At 40.2% G+C, this 20151-nt stretch overlaps 2 protein-coding genes, 2 long non-coding RNA genes and 5 other non-coding genes across 11 annotated transcripts in view; 7 read left to right on the top strand and 2 right to left on the bottom strand.

The window, feature by feature from the left end:
• snapin (SNAP associated protein) overlaps positions 1-20151 on the top strand; it is a 93575-nt gene that overhangs the window by 60081 nt on the left and 13343 nt on the right. The window lies entirely within an intron of this gene.
• txnipa (thioredoxin interacting protein a) lies at positions 3130-6696 on the bottom strand. Of its 2 annotated transcripts, none has more exons than XM_074613333.1 (6): positions 6281-6696; positions 5534-5609; positions 5267-5414; positions 4733-5092; positions 4330-4635; positions 3130-4252 (listed from the first exon to the last, which is right to left on the bottom strand). In XM_074613333.1, the coding sequence occupies exons 1-6, from the start codon at positions 6534-6536 to the stop codon at positions 4244-4246; spliced, it is 1155 nt and encodes a 384-aa protein (XP_074469434.1). In that variant the 5' UTR covers positions 6537-6696; the 3' UTR covers positions 3130-4243. The 2 variants fall into 2 exon arrangements, with proteins under 2 accessions (XP_074469434.1, XP_074469433.1); XM_074613332.1 differs by having other exon boundaries at positions 3130-4231.
• LOC141754373 (uncharacterized) lies at positions 12831-19362 on the top strand. 2 transcript variants are annotated; one of them, XR_012590618.1, is made up of 9 exons: positions 12831-12926; positions 16192-16249; positions 16520-16544; positions 16719-16760; positions 17185-17240; positions 17606-17651; positions 18018-18078; positions 18869-18918; positions 19200-19362. It is a non-coding gene; the product is annotated as an uncharacterized LOC141754373 (long non-coding RNA). The 2 variants fall into 2 exon arrangements; XR_012590619.1 differs by having other exon boundaries at positions 12867-12926; positions 16503-16544.
• On the bottom strand, positions 13381-15536 carry LOC141754374 (uncharacterized). The gene is made up of 4 exons (XR_012590620.1): positions 15444-15536; positions 15126-15160; positions 14924-14983; positions 13381-13441 (listed from the first exon to the last, which is right to left on the bottom strand). It is a non-coding gene; the product is annotated as an uncharacterized LOC141754374 (long non-coding RNA).
• LOC141755084 (small nucleolar RNA Z40) lies at positions 16576-16645 on the top strand. Its single transcript, XR_012590792.1, has one exon. It is a non-coding gene; the product is annotated as a small nucleolar RNA Z40 (small nucleolar RNA).
• LOC141755086 (small nucleolar RNA SNORA8) lies at positions 16820-16957 on the top strand. The gene has a single exon (XR_012590794.1). It is a non-coding gene; the product is annotated as a small nucleolar RNA SNORA8 (small nucleolar RNA).
• Positions 17284-17417, top strand: LOC141755097 (small nucleolar RNA SNORA18). Its single transcript, XR_012590804.1, has one exon. It is a non-coding gene; the product is annotated as a small nucleolar RNA SNORA18 (small nucleolar RNA).
• LOC141755087 (small nucleolar RNA SNORA8) lies at positions 17691-17828 on the top strand. Its single transcript, XR_012590795.1, has one exon. It is a non-coding gene; the product is annotated as a small nucleolar RNA SNORA8 (small nucleolar RNA).
• LOC141755096 (small nucleolar RNA SNORA18) lies at positions 18493-18626 on the top strand. The gene has a single exon (XR_012590803.1). It is a non-coding gene; the product is annotated as a small nucleolar RNA SNORA18 (small nucleolar RNA).

Raw genomic sequence — 20151 nt, 5'->3', positions numbered from 1 at the left:
AAAGTATAAGACTCAGAAACATCTGGTCACTGTAGTCTTTTATCAAACCAACAGGAGGAAATATAGTGCATGTGTTGGGGACATGTGGTGCTCTGGTGAGTATTTGTGTCAGCAGGACGGTTCACCCATTGTACGCTGCTGAAACAAACAACATACTGATTACTTCGTATTCTTAGAACCGAACCATGTATGTAAATTTGTCCTGGGGTTAATCCTCTGGGGAGCAGGAACGTGCTCAGTAAACTCCATTGCTTGTGAGGACCATGAATATCCACACTAACTTTCCTCGTAGGCGTTCCTGGGCGACCTTACAGGCCCGGAGCAACAGCCCCCTCACACAGTGACTCACACAGTTTCCTTATCTGTGTCTCTCAGCAGTCACCAGACGTCAGCAGCACACAGCAGAGAACATACTTTGAAAAAGAAAAAAAAGAATCATGCACAGGCCTCTCTGGCTGCACAGGAACACTGGAACTATTCTACTGTATATATACGCCTGGAACTGAATGGTTCAATCTACTGCTGCTTGTGTGTATTGGGTTGGCTGACAAATGAAGTAAAGTTCAAGTATATTTCCCAAGTATACTTTATGTCCTAAGTATGCTAATATCAGTGTATACTTTAAAGTGTACTACTTCAATACTTCTTGGGACTAAATTGGCCCTGCTTTTTAGTTTATAAAAATATACTTTTAAGTGTACTTTAAGTGTAAGTGTAGTAAACTTTGTGTACACAACTAGTTTACATCTAAGTTGTATTTTGTACTGCAACTATATCATGAAGTGAACTATACTACAAGTGAATGTATCGGTATGCTGTTAGTTTACTAGTCATATATACTTGTAGCCCATTTTTAGTTTATGAAAGTACACTTTAAAGTATGCTCTCAGTAAACTACTATTTTATTAGTTTTTACTGCAAGTATACTTGTGAGTTTTCTTTCATATGTCTTTATTGGTTGGTTTGGGTCAGTGTGTTGGAGCGTTGTTCGCCCCAGTAGGGCTGCCCAAGGGTGGGGCGTAACTAATGGGGGCTCGTCCGGGATTAGAACGTCCATGAGGTGAAGTAATGTAAGTTTTTGTGTTATCTTGTGGCCTTTGAGTTCAGAGTTTAGATCATTTGTGGTTATTGCTGTTTGTTTAGTTGTGGTTTTGACTGGGTAACTGTTTGACCAGCTTGGAATTTTGGTTTAGAGCACCTTGACTAGGTAGTCAGCGGGCAGGTTTAAAGAGACACTTTGTGATTTTGCCTTTCTTATTTTTGGTGGTCATCCTGAGTGGGGGGTACGCTTCAGTGTATTGCTGTTGGCTACATCGTTGGTCTTTCGGTGTTGCACTGAGTTCAGCGTTTAAAGCCGCCTCGAGCTCGGCAATTAGCCATCTCTGTAGGCGGGTTGGGGCGTCTCTCTACAGCTTGTTTCCCCAGTCTGCACTTTGCACAGCAACTTGTTTGACTCTTCTCTTTGGCTTTTTAGTTTTGTGTAGCTGTAATAAATACCTGCGTGCAGTAACTTGTGGTTTGGGCTGTTGCCCTCCACATTTGTGTTGCTCACCTGTGGTACTGTTTCTGTGTTGGTAATCGCAGTAACTTTGTTTGGTATTGTGGTTTTGTTTTTCACCTCATGGTGGTAGCCATTGTGTACCTTATGGGAAGGGCACCCACTGATTTGGCTTCTTGTGCAGTTGCTGCTCATTCTTAAACTCTATGGCAGCACCTTAGTTGGCCCATTTGTGTGTGTGATAAGATCTCGTTTGTTTCACACTTCACACAAGTTGACACCTTTTTGTCAATAATCTGTTGTGACCTAATTGCACATCACATGCTTCCTCTTGAGGCTTGAAGAGGTTTCTTATGTGCAGTGCTGTGCGCTCTAATCAACATTGTTATGGCTCCAGACATGAGTGCACTTTAATTAAGTCTACATGCTCAGGTAGTGAGATGTTAAGTCTTGTGGACTGAGTACTTTTGATCTGTGTATTTAGCTGTGTTTTACATTAACATGCAGCCTGAAGTTTAAGTGCCAAGTACACTTCATTTCAATGAATCAATGGTATGTTGGTAATCTGTCACGGTGAACTCGTGTATTATATTAGTGCCGTGCTAAACATGTTTTTGCACTACTGTGTGTGATTGAGTGACAACGTGACAGATTGTTTATTCATCGTTGTGCTGCATTTGCTAAACGAGGTCGGGAAGGAAGTGCTTTAAAAGCTCCTGTGCCAGCAGCAGAAGGGAGAGGCTCCTGGTGATAGGACGGCTGCTTCTGCTGCTGGTTCTGCTGCCTCTCAGCTTAACACTTTATATGGTCTTTCTTTTCATGTCTTTGTTCATAAATCCTATGGATTTTGAGAGTTTTAAAGGTGTATTTTGTGGTTGGTTTGGGTCATTGTGTTGGAGTGTTGTTCACCACAGTAGGGCTGCCCAACGGTGGGGCGTAACACTGCTTTACAGACGTCTCTTTCCCAATGGAAGTCTATGGGAAAAAGTCTTTTTGGGCCCAATGGCATCACATGACAATAGTGTGGCCAGTATGTAAAAATTTCCTTCAAAGCCTTGGGTCTCAGTTGGGATTTGTACATCAGTTTTACAAAACACGGCCCCGCGTCATCTTGTCTGTTTACGTCCAGCTCTGTGCGTTGTACACAAACCAACTAGCCCACAGTTTGCAGAGATGTTTGCCCAAAAGAGAAGCCCACATTTCTGTTGGGAAGGAGAGAAACACAGCTACTTTTAAACATTATGAAAGACTTAAGATATCAACAGGTTTGTGTAAACGTCACAACGCCAATCATTTCAAGAAGGTGGACGAAGGAATGAAAGAGAGAGGCTGTTTTTGCACAAACAAGTCCGCCATCGGTTACATTATTCAGAGTATGCAGCACGGTGCATGTAAACGGGAATATTAGTGGAATATTCATTGATATTAGCCATGTAAACAGTCCAGTAAGAATATTGTCTTTTTCAGAATAAGAGCAAAAAACTGAATATTTTGTGCATGTGAGTCAGAGAAGGGAAGACTGAACCAGAGCTTTGATGAACTGACTTCTGAACCAGAGCTTTGATGAACTGACTTCTGATGGCTGATCTGAAACCAGAGTTTCACAGGAAAGAGCAGACATGGGATACTTTAACATTTCTTTAATACAAAACTAACCCATAGGGTTTCATACAAAAATACTTTGTTATAAGTATCGAGGATGCATTGAAAACATACTTTCTCACTTTATCAGTCTTTAGCAGTGATTTCCTTCGCGCCCTGAAAGAAGAGGAGTTGTGAAACCACCACGGTGGAGATAACACGGTGAAACGTTGTCTATGACAACTGCAGATCACATCCGATGATTATCCTCACGTACGGTGTGTCCCACCACGATACCGGAGCGTGAATGTTGTATGGTTCATGTTTGGCACTTTAGAGCCAATCACCAAGCTGGGATTTGGAAATCAAAGGTGAGGTTCCAACAAGTTTAGAGTGTTTTATCAACAAACAAAAACAATCCACATCACAAACATTGTTCAAATAAAACATAAACAGGAAGTCGTGTAGGCAGTGGTAGAGCAAAATGCATCAATGACAAAAGTGCAATAAAATACAGGAACAAACCACATTTCTCCAAACGCTGGTTCCTCTTTTAGCATCCGAGGAAGATTATTCTACATGCTGTAATTCTCAAAGGCAAAAAGATTCCTGACAAATTCTTTACAGCAACACAAACTGACTGGACTTAACAAAAAGGATGGTTCCTCTCGTGAAATCCCTTAAAAGATACAGGAATGACAAAGCATCGTGAGGAAAAGACCAATCCCCAAATAGCACGGCAGGCCGGGGGCCGACTCAGACCATGCTTGGCCCCAAAGACAAAGTCATAAAGTGTCTGTTAAGTGAAGTGAGACCCTGAAAGTTTGAGTCACTGGAAGGGACAGCTTATTCAGAAATGTAGCGCACCAAACCGGTTCTTGACCCGAGGAGCGCCAGTAGGAAGACTCAAGGTTGGCGTAGGTGATGAAGCGCGGTGAAGACAGCGGGCGGAGCCGGCGAGCCTCGTTCTGTCCGTTTCCACAATCATGGCTTTACTTTTCTGTCCGACACCATCTCCTCTGGAGGTTTGGACCTTCTGCTCCTTTTCAAGTGCTTAAGATGAACGGTCCCTGAGAGCTGGACCACAGTTCTAACAGCTGGACTTCAGCAGACCGGCAGCATGCGAGCGTTGCCGTTGTACTCCTCCTCAGTCTGGGGAAAGAATCAGAGAGGCTATCAGCAAAGGTCATCTCTTATCAGTTAGACAGGGTTACGCTCACATATTGAAACAACTCGGTCAAAACATCTACCTCGGTGTACGCTGGAGGTGGCGGGAACTGGAAGGTTGGAGAGTTCATGAAGATGGGGCTCTCGTCACCGTCGAAGTCGTCAAGGAGCGGCGTGAGGGGCGTGTCCAGGCGGCAGTCGCGGGTGATGTCACAGTAGCTGGGAGGATCAGAGGGCATCCTGAGGGACACCCAGCTCTGAGAGGTGCTGCTGCTGATCGAACCGTCATTGCTGCTGACGCTGTTGCTGCGGCTGCCCAGACCGGCGGTACCGATGACCAGAGGCAGCTCCAGGATCAGCTTCTCACTTCCAGGGATGTGGATGTAAATCTGGAAGAAGGAATCATGAACATTAACACTCTCACTTTCAAATGTCAAAATGTAACAGCCATAAATCTCTGTCTGCATGCAGCAACTGAAGGCTCACCATGAGCGCGTACTCCACACGGATTATGTTGCAACCCAGCATGGAGGGTTTGATCTTTGGCACCCTGATGGTCTTTCCCTGCCAGGCGTCGCACATGCCGGAGATGATGTGGTTGCCGCGCACCGAAGACAGCTTCTGGCTGAAGACCTTGGTGCGGCCGTTGGCCTGGTAGGTGTGCTTGGCGATGATGGCGGCCTTGGGCACCACGATGCGGGAGCAGGTGTTCTCAAACTTTGCGTTGATGCAGATGTCTTCGCCTTCACAGAAGCCACGGCGGTCAATCTTTGCATTCAGTGACACCTGACCGTCCGGGATGAACATGCAGGTGACTTTCTTCTCCTTCATGCCACCTGTGGGAGACTGAGGAGATGCAGGAAGGTCAGACTCAACTCATCTAGAGACTCCGTATCATACTCATGCAGCACTGGATCATAAATTATACATCAAATAAACAGAGCTGTTACTGTAAATCATGGCCTGTTTGGGCTGAGGCAGAATATGCAATGCTCATATAAACAGTGTCAGTGAACTCACCAGCAGGTCTGGGGTGTTGACGTCCAGCGGCTCCTCCACCTCAAAGTGTTTCTTACACTCGAGGGTGGGCTGGTGTGGCCTCTCCAACAGGGCCTTCACGTAGTAATGGACGTAGCCAAACTTCCCCTTGTACGATGACACCAGCTGCCTGCGAGAACACGTGTGAAGAAAATATATTAAAGCCAAACGTATCCTATAAAGTACAACTTAATGAACATCCAAAGCCGATGTAATCATATTAATTTAAAGTAAGAAACGCTGTCTCACCCTTGCTGAGGGAGCTCAAATCCAAACGTGTACTCGTATTTGTTGCCAGGCCTCAAGACGACCGACCCATCAGAGTCTGGAGAGAGAAAATGACATCATCATTAGACATGTTGTCTAGTCTGAGCTCCACTACTGACTGATGACAGCTGTTTGATTCAACATGGGAAACATCAACTCTAGGACAGGCTGGCAGACTATCTCAGGGGCTGACACACAGAGACAGACGACCATATTCACAGCTAGGGGACATTTAGAGTCAACAAGTAACCTAACACGCATGTTGTTGGACTGTGGGGGAAACCGGAGAACCCGGGGTAAACCCAGCTAACACGGGGAGATCATGGAACTCCAGATGGAATTCTATTCATTCCTTCACTGACAGATGATACTTTGTTGCAGAGTGATGATGTGGAAGTGTTTCATTCATTTCACTGACAGATGATACTTTGTTTCAAAGTTATCGGTGATGATGTGATACTTTGTTTCAGAGTGATGATGTGATACTTTGTTTCAGAGTGATGATGTGATACTTTGTTTCAGAGTGATGATGTGATACTTTGTTTCAGAGTGATGATGTGATACTTTGTTATGGAGTGATGATGTGGAACGTAATTCATTCATTTCACTGATAGATGATACTTTTTGTTAAAATGTTGTCTGCAGTGATGAATTACTTTGTTTCAGAGTGATGATGTGACAGGGTGTTACTGTGTGTGTTACAGTGTGTACTGTAATGGTGATGTGTACCTGTGGGCTGGTCGTCCAGCAGCAGAACCTCTTCGTATCGCATGTACTCGGCCTCCTGTCTGCATCTCTGTTTGCCTTTAGCGTACTCCACCTTCGCACAGCCCAGACCCAGCACGCGCACCGCGGACACGCGTGTCACCTCGTTCACCTCCACCTGGATCCGACCGGACAGCTTGTCTCCTCCGCAGTAGAACGTCTTACTGGGGTCGGAGAACAGCACCTGGAAGAGCTTCAGCCGCTTCGCCATGGCCACCATGACTGAGTCAGTAATATCTATCTATAATATAATATATAATATATGATATCTGTTCAGGCTGAGCCGCAGGAGGAGCGCTATAGTCGGTTAGTGGTTCTCTGGTACTTCCTCTCTCGTCTCTGCTGTAAACAAAGTGAACTCTGCTGGTTTTATGAGTCGAGCCTCGTTCTGGAGCACGAGCAGCCAGGATGAACAGCATGGCTCAGCGCGTGCACAGCGCTCCCATTGGCTGAGAATCTTTGTTTGTGTCGGTGAGAGCCAATCAGAGCGCAGAACCGACGCGTGGGCACCGCGTGGCTGAGAGCACTGGAGAGCATGCTCAGCTGGTGGGAGCACCGGAAGTAGAGAGCTGAGAACATTATTATAGTAGTAAACACTCTGAGACTCTGAGAGACAGAGAAGGTTAGTCATCAGTCTGAGTAATGAACCTGCAGCTGTTTCATTAGCACTCTTTATTAGTTTCACTAGGTTGGGCTGCAAACATATGATGCACAAATTATAAAGAAATATAGCAATAATATATAGAGAATACAGTGTGCATGTTGTCTACTGTATTTAGTCTGTTTTATCGTTTTATAGTTTAATTTATTTATCATCATCATTATAGTGTTTTTGTATTTACTCTCTATTTTGTTTAATCAACATTTTATTGCAGATCATTATGATTTCTTTTATTTGATTAAAATTGTATTATTTTAACACAATCTGCTTATTTTGTGCAGTTTCATAACTTTAATGTATTCATTTTTATTTCTGCATTAGTCTCTAAATCCATTTTTAACATTCTATATTTTTGTCAATCGTCTCTCCAGCACTTTGAATTACATTTGACTTGTTTGAAAGGGGCTATATAAATAAAGTTTGATTGATTGATTGATTATATGAAAATTAAGTTTTTGGTATAAATGTAATATAACCTATGGTTTATGGTTTTATTCTTTATTTTATTTATCGTCATCAGTATAGTGTTTTTGTATTTTACTCTATTTTGTTTCATCAACATTTTATTGCTGATCATTATCTCTTTTATTTCATTAAAATTTTATTATTTTAATACAGTCTGCTTATTTTGTGTAGTTTCATAACTTTTATGTATTTATTTTTTATTGTTATTTTTTATTTCCTTGTATTTTATTATCTTAAATACCCATCTTTTATTGCTTTCTTATTCGATTAACTTTTATCTTGCATTATTAGTCTCTAAATCCATTTTTAACACTCTATATGTTTGGCAATTGTCTGTCCAGCACTTTGAATTGAATTTGACTTGTTTGAAAGGTGCTATATAAATAATGAAGAAAATGACATTTTTGGCATGGATGTAATATAATCTACATACAATTATAGCCAATAATAAACATTTATTTGGGTATTTTTATGGCTTCATTAGAGAGTTGACAGAAGATAGTTGAGGGGAGAGAGAAGGGGAATGTTTGTTATATGTGTTAGACTCTAGGAACACATATAATGCATTTGTAAAGGGCTCCACGCATTTCACAGATCATCTATGTGTAGGCTCCATTTATTGACTGTTGACCCAGTTACCCAACCTTATACCCCCTGTAGGGGTTTGCTCACATGCAGCCACAGCGCATTGTTGAAATACTTTAAGACAAAATGTTCATACTTGATTTGTTCCTGGAATTCATTCACAGCCAACATTTTATCAGTCGATCACACCCCGATGTGTGACTCAGGTATGGTTGATTCATGACCTTTGGTAAACAGCAGTTTGCAGAAACAACCTACAATCAAGCTCAATATTGAGTATTCTTGGTTGCCATGGAAACCTTTCCTTTGATTCTAAGCACCTCTCGGACTTCACATCCACGTTGCCATCAACTTGAACTTGACATTTCATTCGTGACCTTGGAAACAGCGGTTGACCAAATGACTAGTATAATATGGGATGTGAAATTACTGGAAGAATGGTGTTGAAAACTCTGATATTCTGCAGAACTAACAAAGTAATTATGGTGTAACATATTTCACCATTATAATATGCAACCGAAACTACAGTATGGTAAGGGAAGTGACTTTAAGACAGATAGAGAGAGAGAGATGACATTCAGATGATAATGATAAACACGGGTTTCCTAATGTGTGTGACAGGTCGTGTACTTTCTAGTTTCACGGTTGTTTCCTTTATAATGTGTGTGTGTGTGTGTGTGTGTGTGTGTGGAGTCATGTGACCTGTCCCGCCCAGCCTCTTTGCTGAGGGGTTGGTCTAGAAGCTGTTTTTGATCCATGAGATCACATTGTTCCCTTCTGTGAACTTTCACCCACTTCTTCTAGACATCATTATACCATAAACATTTAAAGGAAAACTCCACCCAAAGTCCTCAGTGTTTGAGGACGAATCGTCCCGGCCCTCATCGATGGATTAACTGAATGAACACATATATATATATATATATATATATGTATATATATATATATATACCGGGCACGTTCCCCCTTAGCCAAGAGCTGATGTATGAAGAGACAGTTAATGTTTCCTGTTGGAAAGTCAAGCAAACAACTACAATGAGATACAAACGAGTACAAAGTGATGCAAAACAACAACAAAAAATACACTAAACGACCACAAAGAGATATAAAATAGCAAAGACAAAACGACATCAAAGATGCAAAACAACTACAAAGAGATGCAAAACAACTAAAAGAGACATAAAACAACTACAAAGAGATGCAAAACAACTAATAAAAGATGCAAACAAGTACAAAGTGATGCATAACAACAACAAAAAATACACCAAATGACCACAAAGAGACATAAAACAGCAAAGACAAACGACATCAAAGATGCAAAACGACAACAAAGATGAAAAGAGACCACAAAGATACACAAAACAACTACAAAGAGATGCAAAACAACCACAAAGAGATACAAAACAACTACAAAGAGATGCAAAACAACCACAAAGAGATACAAAACAACTACAAAGAGATGCAAAACAACTACAAAGAGATGCAAAACAACTACAAAGAGATGCAAAACAACTACAAAGAGATGCAAAACAACTAGTAAGAGAAACAAAACAACTACAAAGAGAAACAAAACAACTACAAGGAGATGCAAAACAACAACAAAGATGCAAGGGCACCATGCTATTTTTCAACACATCTCCTTTAAAGGAGTTAATGAAACCTGAACCCATCACCAGGGCCCAGTCATTCTGCTGGTGTGAGTTTACTGCTCTCTAGTGGAGGAAACATGCTGCTCAGTTGGATCTGTGATGTTCCAGCAGCACCTTCCCAAGGGTCCGGGGTCGCTTTACACAGATCACATCAAATACTTGGGAGTGCATCATGTTTTAGATAATTTAAAACCATTTCTTTCTCAGCTGTTACATCTTCAAATAATAACCTTGATTAATTCTAAAATATGGAGCCTCTCCAGCTAAATGCTGATGACTCTTCCAATAAGTAAGTGAACAAAGGAAACTAAATCCTGTTAGGTAGCTCCTCGAGGGAACGAGATACTAACTTCAGGGCCCGACTTAATAAAACTGTTCTCCTAGGGGTCCAGGGGGGCTCCGTAGAAAAGTGCCGTATAATACAGTTTATTTTTATTATTATTATTAAATATCAAACAGAAAGCAAAAGCAAGACTGCACCACAGACACTGTGGTGATAGCAAGGCTGGATACTAGCTGGGGCAAAGCTGGCCCCCGGGGGCCCCAACAGGCTCAGGTTCACTCTTTGGCTGTGTATTTGTGGTAATTTGATTAATTGTAATTTTGTTTAGTATTAATGCACCAACTAAACACAACATCAGCTGACATGATGAGGTCCCATCGGGCCCAGCAGCTGGCTCCTCATCAGGGTGTGGTCAGAGGCACCATAACACTTTTAATTACTGTCTTACTTAAGATCACTTTAATTAAAGGAATATACCAAGTCAAGTAGCACACAGACTGCAGACCGGACCAACTTCATTTCATTTTGAAAAGGAGTGGTCTGTTCTGTCATGCTGGAGTAGTATTTATAATATTATTATATTATTATATGACTTCAACAAAGTTGAAAGTTGAAAGCCTCTTCTATCCCATTCATAATAATAATAATAATAATAATAATAATAATATTAAATATATATATATATTAAATATATATATATATATATTTATATATATTAATAATATTATTATTATTATTATTATTATTAATAATAATAATAATAATAATAATAATAATAATAATATAAACTTGTATGCAGCTAAGAAATAGTTGCTGGGGGTGAATAGGGAACTTTATCATATCAATGGGTCGGTTATATATAATACTATATATATATGTATATCTTATATATATATATATATATATTTATATATAAAATATAATATATATATAATTATATACAGACGTAGGCAAAATTGTTGGTACTCTTCCGTTAAAGAAAGAAAACCCCACAATGGTCACTGAAATAACTTGAAACTGACAAAAGTAATAATAAATAAAAATTCACTGAAAATTAACTAATGAAAATCAGCTATTGTTTTTGAATTGTGGTTCAACAGAATCATTTTAAAAAACAAACTAATGAAACTGGCCTAGACAAAAATGATGGTACCCCTAGAAAAGATGTAAAATAATGTGACCATAGGGACATGTTAAACTAAGGTGTGTCCTGTAATTAGCATCACAGGTGTCTTCAAACTTGTAATCAGTCAGTCTGCCTATTTAAAGGGTGAAAAGTAGTCACTGTGCTGTTTGGCATCATGGTGTGTACCACACTGAACATGGACCACAGAAAGCTAAGGAGAGAGTTGTCTCAGGAGATCAGAAAGAACATTATAGACCTTCATGTTAAAGGTAAAGGCTATAAGACCATCTCCAAGCAGCTTGATGTTCCTGTGACTACAGCTGCTCATATTATTCAGAAGTTTAAGGTCCATGGGACTGTAGCCAACCTCCCTGGACGTGGCCGCAAGGGGAAAATTGATGACATATTGAAGAGACGGATAATACGAATGGTAACCAAAGAGCCCAGAACAACTTCCAAAGAGATTAGAGGTGAACTCCAAGGTCAAGGTACATCAGTGTCAGATCGCACCATCCGTCACTGTTTGAGCCAAAGTGGACTTAATGGAAGACGACCCAGGAGGACACCAAATCATAAAAAAGCGAGACTGGAATTTGCCAAAATGCATATTGACAAGCCACAAAGCTTCTGGGAGAATGTCCTTTGGACAGATGAGACAAAACTGGAGCTTTTTGGCAAGTCACATCAGCTCTATGTTCACAGACGAAGAGATGAAGCATCCAAAGAAAAGAACACTGTACCTAATGTGAAACATGGAGGAGGCTCGGTTATGTTATGGGGCTGCTTTGTTGCATCTGGCACAGGGTGTCTTGAATCTGTGCAGTGTACAATGAAATCTCAAGACTATCAAGGCATTCTGGAGCGAAATGTGCTGCCCAGTGTCAGAAAGCTTGGTCTCCGTCGCAGGTCATGGGTCCTCCAACAGGATAATGACCCAAAACACACAGCTAAAAACACCCAAGAATGGCTAAGAACAAAACATTGGACTATTCTGAAGTGGCCTTCTATGAGCCCTGATCTAAATCCTATTGAACATCTGTGGAAGGAGCTGAAACATGCAGTCTGGAGAAGGCACCCTTCAAACCTGAGACAGCTGGAGCAGTTTGCTCACGAGGAGTGGGCCAACATACCTGTCGACAGGTGCAGAAGTCTCATTGAGAGTTACAGAAATCACTTGATTGCAGTGATTGCCTCAAAAGGTTTCGCAACTAAATATTAAGTTAAGAGTACCATCATTTTTGTCCAGGCCAGTTTCATTAGTTTGTTTTTTAAAATGATTCTGTTGAACCAAAATTCAAAAACAATGTCTCATTTTCATTAGTTAATTTTCAATAAATTTTTATTTATTATTACTTTTCTCAGTTTCAAGTTATTTCAGTGACCTTTGTGGGTTTTTCTTTCTTTAACGGAAGAGTACCAACAATTTTGCCTACGTCTGTATATCCGAACCATTGATATATATATATATATTATATATGTATATATGTATAAGTAATATATATATATATATAAATATATATATTATATTAATAATGATATTCAGCTGAATATCATTATTAATATAATATATACATATATTATATATATTTATATATATATTTATATTTACTGTATATTGAGCTGAATAAACCTTTTTGCCGTAAAGATTTCCGAGCTGCCGTGAACGCAGAAATGTTGTCGAAAAGCGATTTGAACTGACGTAACACTGCCTATATAAAGCTTTGCGGCAGGTCGCAGAGCCTCTTCTCCTCTCCTCGCTCTGTGATGATGGAGCCTGATGGAGTCTGGTGGAGCCTGACGGAGCCTCTGATCTGATGGAGCCTCTGACGGAGAACACGAAGGTAAACCTACATAACTCGGTTACATTACGATATAATAGTACACCGTTACACACACAGCCTCCGTGAGACAGTACCGGTACGATGATCCAGATGTATGGGTTGGTTTCTATCAGACTTTAGACTGATCACCACGTGGTTCTACTGAGAGCTAACAGCTAGCGTGATGCTAACTGCTAGCATGACGTTTACACTTTAAGAACTTTACACTATACATCCTATATACACTCACTTTACACTATACATCCTATATACACTCACTTTACACTACACATCCTATATACACTCACTTTACACTATACATCCTATATACCCCTCACTTTACACTATACATCCTATATACCACTCACTTTACACTATACATCCTATATACACTCACTTTACACTATACATCCTATATACACTCACTTTACACTATACATCCTATATACACTCACTTTACACTACATCCTATATACACTCACTGTACACTATACATCCTATATACCACTCACTTTACACTATACATCCTATATACACTCACTTTACACTATACATCCTATATACACTCACTTTACACTATACATCCTATATACACTCACTTTACACTACACATCCTATATACACTCACTTTACACTATACATCCTATATACCCCTCACTTTACACTATACATCCTATATACCACTCACTTTACACTATACATCCTATATACACTCACTTTACACTATACATCCTATATACACTCACTTTACACTATACATCCTATATACACTCACTTTACACTATACATCCTATATACCCCTCACTTTACACTATACATCCTATATACACTCACTTTACACTATACATCCTATATATACACTCACTTTACACTATACATCCTATATACACTCACTTTACACTATACATCCTATATACCACTCACTTTACACTATACATCCTATATACACTCACTTTACACTATACATCCTATATACACTCACTTTACACTACACATCCTATATACACTCACTTTACACTATACATCCTATATACCCCTCACTTTACACTATACATCCTATATACACTCACTTTACACTATACATCCTATATACCACTCACTTTACACTACATCCTATATACACTCACTTTACACTATACATCCTATATACCACTCACTTTACACTATACATCCTATATACACTCACTTTACACTACATCCTATATACACTCACTTTACACTATACATCCTATATACACTCACTTTACACTATACATCCTATATACACTCACTTTACACTATACATCCTATATACACTCACTTTACACTATACATCCTATATACCACTCACTTTACACTATACATCCTATATACACTCACTTTACACTATACATCCTATATACACTCACTTTACACTATACATCCTATATACACTCACTTTACACTATACATCCTATATACCACTCACTTTACACTATACATCCTATATACACTCACTTTACACTATACATCCTATATACACTCACTTTACACTATACATCCTATATACCACTCACTTTACACTATACATCCTATATACACTCACTTTACACTATACATCCTATATACACTCACTTTACACTATACATCCTATATACACTCACTTTACACTATACATCCTATATACCACTCACTTTACACTATACATCCTATATACCACTCACTTTACACTATACATCCTATATACACTCACTTTACACTATACATCCTATATACCACTCACTTTACACTATACATCCTATATACACTCACTTTACACTATACATCCTATATACACTCACTACACTACATCCTATATACACTCACTTTACACTATACATCCTATATACACTCACTTTACACTATACATCCTATATACACTCACTACACTACATCCTATATACACTCACTTTACACTATACATCCTATATACCACTCACTTTACACTATACATCCTATATACACTCACTTTACACTATACATCCTATATACACTCACTTTACACTATACATCCTATATACACTCACTTTACACTATACATCCTATATACCACTCACTGTACACTATACATCCTATATACACTCACTTTACACTATACATCCTATATACACTCACTTTACACTATACATCCTATATACACTCACTTTACACTATACATCCTATATACACTCACTTTACACTACATCCTATATACACTCACTTTACACTATACATCCTATATACACTCACTTTACACTATACATCCTATATACCACTCACTTTACACTATACATCCTATATACACTCACTTTACACTATACATCCTATATACACTAACTGTACACTATACATCCTATATACTCACTTTACACTACATCCTATATACACTCACTTTACACTATACATCCTATATACACTCACTTTACACTATACATCCTATATACCCCTCACTTTACACTATACATCCTATATACACTCACTTTACACTATACATCCTATATACACTCACTTTACACTATACATCCTATATACCACTCACTTTACCCTATACATCCTATATACACTCTGCACATATGTACATCCTACCGTTATGTATTGACGGACTGAACGCACTATGTTCAGCAGAATCTAGTTCTCTCTCGGAACACTAGAATTACAATATGATGAAAGGTTATTATGGGATTTAGGAATCCATGATGCTAAACATATCCTGCCAACAGTTACGTTTCATTGTAATAACACATGAGGACAGGTAGGCTCTGTAAGAATTTGACTATGATTAGTAAGACATAATCATTCATCATGATCATTAATCAATGTGGTCCTAATACTCCGTAGTACATTGTCTCTTTGGCCCTCACTGCATTAGACTGATATACTCTATACTTAGACTGTAAACTGTTAACTTCATCACAATGATCACATGTTTTGCAGCTCCAGACAGATTTATTTCTTTTGATATTAAAGGTTGCTGAGCCCTGGACTAGAGTTCAGTTAGATTTCAGATGAGATGTAAATGGAGATGCTCCTCAGTCTGGTCCAGAGGTCTGGATCATCTCCTCGTCCTCCGCCACAGTGCAGACTGGTCAGTGGGTTCGGTCCTGTGCAGTGGGCTGATCCCGGGTCAGCGTTGGCTAGAGAACCATCAGGTTTTGCTTTCACCGCTGCACTGTCGGTTGCGGATGGGTGACAATGAGGCCTGACACATTGACCCTGTGTTTACTGGTTTAGAGATGAATGAAAGGAGCTTCTCTTAAAGGCACATCCAGATTGAATCTTCTCTGTATTAAACCAACCCTCTGTTTTGCAGGATGTGACCTTGTTGCTGAATGTGAGGAGAGTTCTCCTCCAGGTCTCTGGGACATGAGGTTAGTCATTGTGTTCTTGTTAGTAAAATCAACCTTCTCATTCAGAACTAGTTTTTATTTAAAGTCCAGTTTGTTGTGCACAGTTTGAGCTCTGGTCCTGTTCAGTCGGGCCGTAGAGCTCCTACAGTGCGTAGAGCAGTTTGTTCTCTTGCAACCCGCTGCTGCTGACACTGCAGCAGTGTTACTGATGAGAATTAACAGCTGTTTTTAAATAAAGAAGTTGATGTTCTGTAATGTCGGTGAATTTAAACAGTCCTGTGTCTGTGGCAGGTGCTGAGGACCTCTGGCCCATTCGGTAAGTTTAATACAGAATACATCTACTGTTGAGTGTCATGATGATTGGCTAAATGTTCAACTGCTCTGAAGTGTGATTGATAGCTGCCTCTCTGAACTACAACGTCCTGACATAACTTTAGAGTATGTGGCTGGTTTTGGAAACACGTCATCACCTTTGTTCTTCCTCCTGCAGGTCTCCTGACTGCTCCGGCTTTCAGCACTGATGCAGCATCTGGTGAGTACAGAGGCCATGCATTGACATGATTGTTTCCCATGATGCTACGGTTAGTGGACAGCACTGTACGGTATCTGCAGCCAGCTGGTTCATCAGCTGGTTTGTTCATAAGTCAGTGCTAGAAGAACTCAACATCTGGCATCGTTGGTCTCCATGCAGTGTGTGTTTGGAGTCCTGGTTTGATTGTTGAAACATCCTCTTAGAAAGCGACTTCTTGACTGCATCTGTGCTTATTCTGTTAAACTAAACTGGGATGATACGGAGTCCTGTCAGATCTGTACTTAATGTCTGTTTGCTAAATTGAGGCTGTGATGAGTCATTACTTTTTCTAAAAGGGGAGAAAACGGATGCATGTTAATGTAACTTTTATAATCTAATCAAACAGAAACTGATTTCTCACTCCGTCCCGTCTGACTTGTTCCAGGTGTCTGCTGCAGCGGAGGACCTCATCCTCATCCCCGGCTTCAGGCTTCAGCAGAGGTGAGAGTTGTTAGAGGAGGATAAGTGGTAGTCTACCAGTGAAGCTGAGGTCTATCCCGACTGACCTTTACCTGTAGGGTCGTGTCGTTGGAAATACCTCGCAGAGTAAATCTGTGGTTTCGCTTTACCCACATGTTCACTACCATGAGCGCTGTGGGATATTTCTGCAGAACATGTGATGAATGAGCTGTGAAGGAACTGTATACTGACCAGGTTGAGGATAAAGATGAGCTGAATATGAAGACTTGTTGGGATTCATGTTCTTTAATGTTTCCTGCTCAGCTTAAAGCTAACAAGATGTCCAGACAGTGTTTGTTGTAAATGTGTTTTGTGTCACTTTACTGAAACTTGTCTTCTGTCTTCAGGTCGCTGTGATGCCAGCAGCATGAGACTGGTGAACTTGTGACAGCAGTAAGTGTGTTTTAGCAGTATCTGGTTGTACATGATGACAGCACTGTACGGTATCTGCAGCCAGCTGGTTCATCAGCTGGTTTGCTCATAAGTCAGTGCTAGAAGAACTCGACATCTGGCATCGTTGGTCTCCATGCAGATCGTGTTTGGAGTCCTGGTTTGATTGTTGAAACATCCTCTTAGAAAGCGTTTGAATGTTCTGCGTGTTTCCAGGATGGTGTTAGTAAAGACAACAGTGAGATACCTGAACTAATAAACATTTTTGATGGTTTATACGTCGACTTCAGGACAGTTGAAAGTTAGAAAAATGTTTTGAAAATGTATGCAAAATCGATTTCTCACTCCGTCCCGTCTGGCTTGTTCCAGGTTTCTACTGCAGCGGAGGATCGCCTCCTCTTCCTCATCCCCAGCCCAGGCTTCAGCAGAGGTGAGTGTTGAACTGAACACTGTTAGAGGAGATTGGATAAGGGCGTTTTCATATTGGGTACGATTGATCCGTACCCGAGTACAGTCACGTCATCATCCACGTGCATTTGTTTATGTTGAGATCAGCTGTTCTCGTGGCGGAGCATCGAAAAACACGTCATTCAAACTGGACAGAAACAAAATAAAACTCACCAACACGTTGTTGGTCTTTCCAACAATCACCAACTCTGGTTCGGTTAAAATAAACTGAGTTCACCGAGTTTGATGCCAACGTTACTCGTGTTAACTAGCGGTCCACTTCCGGTTTCGTACGGTTGGCTTTTACACCCGATGCAAACCGTACCAGAGTCCACATGATCCGTATTCCAGATACCTCAAGTACGGAGCGTTAACAATCAATCGAACTACCAGTGAATGTGAGGTCTATCCCGACTGACCTTTACCTGTAGGGCCGTGTCGTTGGAAATACCTCACAGATTAAATCTGTGGTTTCGCTTTACCCACGTGTTCACTACCATGAGCGCTGTGGGATATTACTGCAGAACATGATTACTATAAAGAAACGCCATCATGATGATCGGAGAAGTGAATCAGGAATCCAGTTGTCTATCAATGCAGAAAACTGCCCTCGACTCTCTCTTACCCTTCTCTACCTGCAAACTGTGGCACATTTTTGTTGTATAAATTAACCATCACAGGTTCAACATGTTAAAACTGAACTCTACACAGCAAAACATTAAATAATGAGTGGATAAAATACTGGAGTTGTGACAGAATTGTTTGTTTTTCAGAATCCTAGAACAATCTGGAGACCTGGAACGAGCGTCGGCAACTTATCACTGTAAGTAATAAAGTAATGTACCGTCAGTGGTTTGGGGTTGGTCATATACCAAGGCTTTCAGGACTTTCCGTTCCTGTCTTGCTGTGGAATTGACCAGAAAACAAAAACCATCCCGCCGGTCTTCTTTAGCTTCGTGCTGAGTCGACCTGTTGGGAACATGACCTTCTTTCTGCCTCATCTGTAAAACATTAATATTTGGTTGTCTATCATGGTCCATCAAAGTGATGATTGATGTCTACTGTTGAGTGTAACAGCTGAATTGTTGCTTTTTGTATTTTCAGATCGATGCTGAGCTGTCGGTGAGCGGCTGAAAGGACGGCGGTTGGCGCTCTGATCTGCCGTCGCTCGCTGTGGAACACAGACAGAACGTTGTAAAGGCAGCTGTGTGTTCACTGTTGTTTATCTACGGTGTACTGATAACAAATAAAACCAGTTACTCCATAACTCTGCTCTCTTGTCTTTAAGTCTCTCCTAATATATATATATATATATATCTATGAAAAATATGAATAGGTTGCATTTATTTAGCGGATGCTTTTATCCAAAGTGTTCAACGATGTTGATGCAACCCCAGAATCATGCAAGTACCTGAACTTCATCAAATACGTTGACCTGCTTCAGGTGCTGTTTAGAAACTCTTAAAGAGTCGGTTGTTGTGGGCTGAACGGAGGAGCTTCAAGGTATCATGGTGGAACGTTTGACACTGAACATTTAATAACATGAGGCAACTTTACTGGTAATTTCTTCTCTGCTCTGATCGCCGTTCAGCTGATTTGCTCATAGTGCATCTCTGTCATTTGACCACTCACTCATCACATTACGCTACCCTTATACCAAGGTAATATGTGAAGGTGTGAATACCTGTCGGGAACGTAGGTAGACTGTTAAACTCACTATCGATGCGTTCAGGGGACCGAACTCGAGGGAATGTAATTCTTGCAGAAATCTCAAGGCCTTGGTGTCTTAATGTGGTGTTTAGGAGGGATTATTCATTTTTATCAATTCTTCAATCAAAAAATTGCTAAATTTGGCACCAAATCTGGAACAAATGATATCAACCTGAAAACTTGCAACAACTTATGAGCCATAATAAAGCATGGGGATGACATCATAAACTTATATCATAATGTTCTAAACCCTGATACTTTCTATATTTGAATTAATCAATTCATGTTAATTTCTGATTCATGACGTACAGACAGAACACCTGGAAACGTAATAACTTCATGTTTC

Source organism: Sebastes fasciatus, chromosome 17 (genome assembly GCF_043250625.1).
Source record: "Sebastes fasciatus isolate fSebFas1 chromosome 17, fSebFas1.pri, whole genome shotgun sequence".
Classification (NCBI taxonomy): Eukaryota; Metazoa; Chordata; class Actinopteri; order Perciformes; family Sebastidae; genus Sebastes; species Sebastes fasciatus.
The sequence above is the reverse complement of the archived record's forward strand: the minus strand, read 5'-3'. Positions and strand labels throughout refer to the sequence as shown.

Bases quoted from the DNA above. Each gene is read 5' to 3' on its own strand.
- txnipa (XM_074613332.1), bottom strand. From the start codon at position 6,536: ATGGTGGCCATGGCGAAGCGGCTGAAGCTCTTCCAGGTGCTGTTCTCC. The intron at 5,610-6,280 runs GTACACATCACC...TTCTCTCTCCAG, and splicing joins GCTGGACGACCAGCCCACAG to ACTCTGATGGGTCGGTCGTC. The intron at 4,636-4,732 runs GTGAGCCTTCAG...TCCTTCTTCCAG, and splicing joins GTGTGGAGTACGCGCTCATG to ATTTACATCCACATCCCTGG.